A 7,647-nucleotide genomic window follows, 5' to 3' on the forward strand; every position below is an offset into this window, starting at 1 on the left:
TTTTTCTGGGTATCTGCGCAACACGTCCTTTAAGTCACCATCCCACAGGGTGGTTGTGAAGTAGGCTCGGAAGCAACCGCTGACGCTTCAGTTGTGTTACTCACTATGGAGGTTAATGAAGTTAAGAGCCATCACACCAACAAGTCCACTTCCCCCACCCCCGTCAAGGCCTGTTTCCCATAACACGGCCCCTGAATTTCCCACTGTCCCTAGTTTCTACCAAATCAGCCTTCGAAACGGGAAAGTAGGTGTGGTCACCCTGAGTTCAAGCGGAGAGGTAAAATACGTATACCAAAATGATCAGTATGGCAACCGCTAGAAGACACAAAGTGGCCACCCAAAAAAAATAGTTCCCATCATCTGCCGCACTCGACGGCAGCGACGACGGTGTTGGCTTGTTTTGAATCCCCGACATAATTTCCTGATAACTCCGCTTGACAGGCATCGGCCGCCCGCTACGTGCTATGTTTAGGCGCGAGGAACTAGGAGCCGTGAACACCTTCTTCGTACGTAGCAGGTAAAGATCAAATTTAATAAAGCAATAGGGTCTGGTCGCTGCCTCTACCTGCGAACCATATTGTAGAAGAAACTCTCGTGCCACATCTTCCAAATACGCCTGCGGTATACTTGCCGGTGTAGCCACATCACACATGGTAAGAAACAGCACACCAGACTCGGCAAGGATGTAGAATAGATAATTTTTCCATGAAACAGTGAGTAATGGTGGCATATCTACAGAGAGTTTTTTACCATCCAGCGTCAACTTACGAAGCAGTCCCTTAGCCGTAGCTTTACACTGCTCAATTTCCTCACTGCACGTATCAGTGTCAGCTGCTAAAACAAGTGCATTTTGTTGTCGGACAATCAAGGTAAAATACAGCATCAAAGTGCTGCGACTGAATTCCCGCCTACACCAACGATGTACTGAAAACTGTGTGGAATTTTTGGTGGTGTACCATGTACCAAAAAAAAAAAAGAGAGGGGGCCGAAAAGGAAGAAGAAGAGATGGTGCTATCAAAGATCAATCAGTCAAGAGCATGACAGGCAGAGCAACCTGAAGAGAAAGAAAAAAAAGAGGACAAGGGAATAAATTACAAGAAAAAACAACAAGAAGAGAACATGGGAGAACGTGTTGAAGAGGCAGCAGAGAATGCGTGCACTTATAAGCGTGCACATTTTTTCACTCCTTGCAGCTTAAGAAACAAACAAAGAAAAGAAGAACTTGTTTTAGAGACAATAAAAGGTAAAATGGGGGTGGAAATATAGAAAATTTTTTCTTTGAGCTCGACAACCCTGCTATATTCGTCAACATGCACACGCAAGATGTGTGGGGGAGGAGGGGGGACTTTTCACGAATTGAATGTATGTATCCGCGTGGTGATGTGGCTTCTACACGTTGGACAACTATTAAGACCGGTGGAGCATGCCCAGCAAACCTGCAGGTGGCGGCACGGTTGCAGTAGTGTATCCCGTCGATTTTGCAAGCACACAACACACTCTTCCTTTTCGTTTCGCGCTGGCGAAGGTTCGTATGAAGTTGGGGGTGCCGTCCAGTCAGAACCCGTGGGCTCCTCTCTGAAAGTTCTCAACTTCGTGTATAGAAAGTACAACCCCGCTCCCACAGCAGCTGATGTTCCTAAGATTGCACACAGGTGTGAGAAACGCGAAAGTCGATACAACTCGACCTCCTGACGCACAATAGTCTCTTGGAGTATGTTTATCCTTTTTCGCTGCATTAAGTCCATACCTAACCAGCCTCCCGCAATAGCCCCAATCATCAATAATGTGTCCATCACCGCTGCCTAATCAAAGTGGTCGACAGTATCGTCACACTAACAAGCAAAGCAGGTGAAAAAAGAAAAGAAAAAGGGGGCATTGTTTGGCCCTACAAGGAAGAATGTGCGGTCTCCACGTTCGAATGGGGGAATCAACTTCACATATCCACGCTGCTGCGATCTACACCTTCCTCAAATTTCATCGAAAACTTCACAAAACCAGCCGCAAGCTAAAAAAGCGGTTGCAACACACACAAAAAAAAACACGTGTACATAAACATATATAAAGGAAGAACACACATAACATGGCAGACCTTTGAGGGTCTGTGTTGGTCTCCTAACGAGTGGAGAGCGCGTCAACCACACGGAAGCCATGATTTTGCCTTTTGTGGGTTCTCCCCCAGTAAATCAAGGAGATCATCGTTGCGAGCGTTGCAACAATAAATGCACTCGCGCCGGTCTACATGCCCCGGAAAACTCCTTTTTTGATATTTCCGACAATTTACAATATGCTGGAGATATTTCCTTTTCGGTGTCCGCTACCGCCGCTGCCACCGTTCAGCATCCCCAACTTTGTCTGCTGCTTGGTGAAAACCGGATCTAACTCTCTTTAAAATCCTTTGTTCCCTCCGTAGAGTCTCTTGACGTTTCCTATAATTCCCTCCAAGGTGGAATAAAGGGAGTCGCAACTGCACTCGGTGCGTCGCGCACTTAGATGCTCAGGTCGGAGCACATCACCTTCAAGTGTGTGTGGACAATATACAAGCAAACCCCCCTCTCGGATACGGTAAAAGGTACCAGTAAGCGAATGGTGCAAATACACGGTATCTCACACGTATGCATGCGTGTTCCTGGTGGTCACACACGTGCCTCGCCGTCCCCGGTTCAAGCGGTTGTAGCCAATGTCATAAAACAAAATCAGACACAGTTTATTTTTTTAAAAGTTTTACACCGGGAGGAGCACGGTCAGACGCGGTGTGGTCGATAGTAGAGTTACAACTATTACGGTTTCGTGTGCATGTTGAAGCAGCGCCAGAGTATCATCGTGAAAACGGAGTCGTCACTACAAGCAGCGGAAATAGAGTTCCAGAAATAAAAAAAACGATCATACGCGAATTTTTCTCCGAGGCACGATGACATAACATGGCGCCATTCCTCACCGCTCACAAGTCCCCCCTCGGCATTTCCAGGGTGGAAAGAGGCCAGCAGATGTTCAGTTGTAACGTTCACAACTCCTCCTGAAGCGTCGCAACCACCTGCCATCCTCCCGAACAGCTGTTTGATCAGTGCTTCTCGCTTTGCAGAGCACTTGCCGCCCAGCAGCGCTATTAGTTGAGTTTTGTTTCTAGCCTTGAACCGTAACCACTCGACCTCTACATCACTAACAGTATCTGGTACCCCGGCCTTGCGAAAAGAGGCCACAAATGTTTCAATTGGGAGCTCACCATCGGGGAGGTTGAGATAAAGACGCGGTAGAGCCAGCATACCTCCTTCTTTGACCACGTAGCGCCTCACAGCTTCTACGACAATGGCAAAAAGCGACTCACCAACGGGGGCGAAGTGGCACACAAACTCTTGCATGAGGGTTTTTACCGATAATACCTCGTGGAAGCCACCCTCTCTACCCCGGAGGTAGCTAAAAAGTTCACGTATATCATCCTTCGTCAGCCCGACACGAATGCCGCTGCATAGCTTTTCAAAAGAAGAAGCACTCAGGCCACATCTCACCAAATCCTGATCAATGTCAGCGCAGGCTCTCGATAATTCTGTTCCACCCGATGTGTCAAGGGGCTCTAGCGGCACCTGCCGCAACTCTGTGATGAGGGCCAGGGTACCAGAGTGGCCTTCCCTGTTTGGGTCACCGACCGCCTCCGCGAAGACAGATAAAATCAACTGATAATGAAGCTCAGCAGGAAGCGGTCGAAGATATAGCAGCGCATAGAGGTAAGGTGCCTCAATTGCGACCTTCGTCGCCGACGGCGCTGTGTTTGTGGAGCAGTAGTCAATCAAGAAAAATGCTTCCGAAAGGGTAAGACCATGTGTCTGCGTTAAATGATCTACGAGCATAGCGGAGTCAAGGACGCACATGTCCTCTTTCCCCACTTGAGTGTGTGCTGCAAGTTCCCTGCCACAAGGGAACTCCGAAGCATGAGGCCTAGGTGATTTTGCGTCCATCCCACGGAGCGTCTCGTACAACATAGAAGAACGCATAGGACACATCTGCCGTAAGCACCGAAGTAGTGTCACAGGGCTAACACGAATACATCCCTCCTCCGACGCTGCAGCGCCACTGTACTCGCTTAGTGGAAGAGCCGCTAGAAGTATAGCCAACTCTCTATCACTGAAAGATTTGACGGGGAATATTTGGCGTAGAATTCCTTTCAGAAGCCAAAGCTCTGTGCTTTGCTCGCGATCCCGTGCGCGGTATTTCGAGTCGATAGCCGTGAATGCTGTTGACATGGACCTCACGAAAGTTGAGGGGTTACAGTTCCTAAGACACTGTGCCACACGGTGGTGGAGCTTCAGGAGGTACTGGGGGTCACGAAGCAGGGACTCCGCTGCCGAATCAAGCTCCGGTAAACTCATCTCCGCTTTTTGGAGTTTCCTCTTTTGTTTGTTTGCTTGTCCCCCCTTCTGGTGTCCCTGCGCGCCTTCGCGTTGCCCTCAACAACCTCTACACCACAAGCGAAAGTTACTGGTTAGGGAACGAGGGAGGAAGAAAAAAAAAATGAACAAGGATTAGGACGAGCTAGCAGCCATTTAGTCTCAAAAATGTCCCCATTCCCCTCCGGCATCCTTAGCTTTCTCATTTCTTCATCGATCAGATGAAACCCCGTGCTAAACCCTCATCTGGGCTCGAGTAACTGGTAAACCATTGACTATAGTTTGGTAAGATAACAAATAATAATAATAATAATGTTAGTTTTCAGCGTGTGGCACACGTGACGGCACATCATGCGGTAATGAAGGCCCAAAGAGGAGTATTACTCACGCAGCATAACACCACATTTTAGTTTGCCATTGGTCCCCCATGGAAGTCCCGCAACAAATGATGAGAACAGAACCCCTTTGATGGGTGGCTACGCGGTACACACACGCACACACACCCTCCGGGCAAGCCATCAAGTTAAAAAAAAAAAAGTAACAGAACTTTCCATCGAGCAAGGTAATCGATCACTGCCTTTTCATGTGCCTGTCATCTTTCTTGGAAGGAGTTTCCGTCCATGTATCCCAAATACACTAACTTTGAGGTGCACGTATTTTGTAATGGAGAACAAAGACACCCACTTACAGCCACCTCCACAATTCAGTTAACAACAAACAAGTTGAACCCCCCCCCCTCCCCGAATCTTACAGAACTATCCGCTCTTCCTTGCTTCTTCCACGGGAAATGTTGTGCAGCTGAACCTCGTCATTGTGGATCGACTCTAGAGCGTCGTGTACGGCCCCAAGTCCATATAAGACAAGGGAAAGATCTCGCCTTCACCAGGAAAGCAGCCCACAGCTTGACGTAAACACACCCGACCGATGCCGCTTGCCGTTACCAAACTGCTTTCACCCTTGTCCTCATTAAAAAACAAAAACGGTGGCACCTGGTAGTCCTTTCCCTCCGTCCCCCCCCCCCACAGATAGCAGATGTGATCCCCTGGAGTTTAGACAGCGTTAATTATCGACATCGGCGGAAGCTATCTTCGGGAAGTTATTTCTACTCAAGCAAAACAATTTTGATGTTCGCCACCCAGCCTCACTGGGGCCCAAGAGCTAACGACTGTAGCGGCTTAATCCGTCCATCATTTAACCGACCAAGCCAACATCAACTCAGGTGAACACTGGAACCCTTAAGCAGTTTGATGAGATGTATTTGTCATACGTGGTCTCTCATACCCGTTGTTAGAGTCAGATTTTCGTTTCCACATACATAAAGACGCAGTTAGTCGAGGAAAGCGGGAGCAATGATGGCCGTTCACACACTCCAAAATGTCAAGCCGGCATCACTCGAAACAGGACGTTGCAATACGGAAGCGAGGGCAAATAGTGCGGTTCACAACAGTGCCTACGATGCCTCATCCAGGTCGGCAAACAGGCGAAATAACAACAACAAGGTGGTTAGTGTTAAAGGAAAAAGAGTAAGGAATGCAAAAATATATTTATTAGTATAAATCTGGACCTACTCCCAAACCCTCAGCCACATTTTTGCCACATTCCTAAGCCTTTGGTAGAAGAGGGTACAATACGCTTGCTCCTAGCGCTCCAAACATCGCTATCCACTCCGTGGTGTTGAAGTGTCGGTAATGTCCAAAGTAAATAACTGAGAGGGTAAATGTGCCCAACTTGCGTAGCGTCAGTATCAGCACTAATGTGAACGCCGATGTTTTGTTGTTCAACACATACACACCCATCACACACATATATTGTGTAACAGCATTCAAAAGAAAGTATACGTAATTTTCCGATGAGACGGAAGCAAACTCAGTAAAAAGTCGACTAGGCTGCGACAAAAAAAGTGGAATGCCAACGGCATGGGAGAAAAACAGCGCCTCCGCCCACATCGGAGCCGGGGACGTTTCCGTTGCCTCTTCCACGGAACGTGGCATTTTCGGGTTGTCCGTCTTCTTCGACTCAGTCTCCAGCGCCTTTTCGCGACGCTCAGCTGTCTTGTACATGTGCTCCTGCATGAGGCTAAGAGCAGTTGACAGAACCGTTGTGAACAAAAGGATCAACATTCCACACAAACACCAGAAGTACTCACTCGTGTCCTGAGTTCCACTACTACCGTCTGTGGTCGACCGCGAAGACCGGCGGGACTTCTCCACCGTCAACAGTACAAGTCCTACCGTTATCATGGAAACACATGCCACCTGCAGAAATGTGTACCGTTTATTTAAAAAGAAGAACCCAACCAACATATTCAGAAGAAGGGGCAGTGATCGGAATGTCGAGTGGACGGGGACGGAGACATGCATATTGAAGGCAAGATTGGTGGCTACGCCCATAACCCACGCGGTCACACCGACTGCCAGCTTGTGTAACGTGGAAAGCCTCCCAGGTCGCATCTGCAACGGAAGCAAGTGCGCTTTCCCAGGCACCTTTCTAAACGTACACACGTAAGGAAGTGAAAGTAAGGCAACGGCCACATATTGAGCAAACGTCATGGCATACATAGTATCTCGGTTCTTCGCCACAATAAGTTCTAGCAAAAACATATTTGCCTGGCAACCACCAAGTACGAGACACACTGCGGGGGCCGCATCGAGCATCTTTCCTACTGATCAACTACTTGTTTACTACCCTCAAACAACAACACACGATTTTCTCAGAGTCCCTCAAAGAAAGCAAAGGAAATGAGTACAGCGGTAAAAAACAAAAAAAGAAAAGAGTAACACTTGCTGTCTAACACACAAAACGCAACACTTCAACAGTTTACCTGCTAGATCCCCCACAAGAGGGGGGAAAGTGATCGCCGCCAGAAACTGCCGTATGTCCCCGCCTTCGGAATTAAGGACGCAAGGGGAAAAAGTGCTCAGTACAGACAAAGCCGCATCAAAACCCCGGACCGGCTAATGTGTTGAGTTTCAAATGAATTGTTTTCCCAATGCTTTTTCGTTCATCTCAGAAAACAGAGGGACGGACAAGGCGAATCGCAAAACAAAGCGGAGGAGTAACCTTAGCAATAGACGAAACATTTGGAGGGGAGAAGGTTGTGACGCCCCCGGGAGCGGCGCTGCCACAGGGGTTCTTACATGGTCGTACGCATGCGTCTCCTAAACGGTCCAGTGGGCAGCTCAGTGCCTTCGCTTTGTCGTCACCGGCAACATAAGCAAAGGGTGCGAGAAGGTAAAGAAAAGAGGAATACGGGTTGCACCCCCCCCCC

General features: G+C 48.4%; 4 protein-coding genes across 4 annotated transcripts; all 4 read right to left on the reverse strand.

Annotated features, from left to right (window-relative positions):
• Positions 1-265: 265 nt before the first annotated feature.
• On the reverse strand, positions 266-883 carry TEOVI_000723700 (SNARE domain-containing protein, putative; the record flags this gene model as incomplete). The annotated part of the gene is made up of 1 exon (XM_067220610.1): positions 266-883. The coding sequence occupies one exon, from the start codon at positions 881-883 to the stop codon at positions 266-268; it is 618 nt and encodes a 205-aa protein (XP_067076711.1).
• Positions 884-1,349: 466 nt separating this feature from the next.
• Positions 1,350-1,793, reverse strand: TEOVI_000723800 (Zinc finger, C3HC4 type (RING finger), putative; the record flags this gene model as incomplete). Its single annotated transcript, XM_067220611.1, has 1 exon — positions 1,350-1,793. One exon carries the CDS (start codon positions 1,791-1,793, stop codon positions 1,350-1,352), a length of 444 nt encoding a protein of 147 aa, XP_067076712.1.
• Positions 1,794-2,777: 984 nt separating this feature from the next.
• On the reverse strand, positions 2,778-4,361 carry TEOVI_000723900 (uncharacterized protein; the record flags this gene model as incomplete). The annotated part of the gene is made up of 1 exon (XM_067220612.1): positions 2,778-4,361. One exon carries the CDS (start codon positions 4,359-4,361, stop codon positions 2,778-2,780), a length of 1,584 nt encoding a protein of 527 aa, XP_067076713.1.
• A 1,619-nt stretch (positions 4,362-5,980) lies between these two features.
• On the reverse strand, positions 5,981-7,033 carry TEOVI_000724000 (UAA transporter family, putative; the record flags this gene model as incomplete). The annotated part of the gene is made up of 1 exon (XM_067220613.1): positions 5,981-7,033. One exon carries the CDS (start codon positions 7,031-7,033, stop codon positions 5,981-5,983), a length of 1,053 nt encoding a protein of 350 aa, XP_067076714.1.
• Positions 7,034-7,647: the final 614 nt, after the last annotated feature.

The sequence above is a fragment of the Trypanosoma equiperdum genome (assembly GCF_001457755.1).
Source record: "Trypanosoma equiperdum strain OVI genome assembly, contig: ctg_1189, whole genome shotgun sequence".
Taxonomy (NCBI): Eukaryota; Euglenozoa; class Kinetoplastea; order Trypanosomatida; family Trypanosomatidae; genus Trypanosoma; species Trypanosoma equiperdum.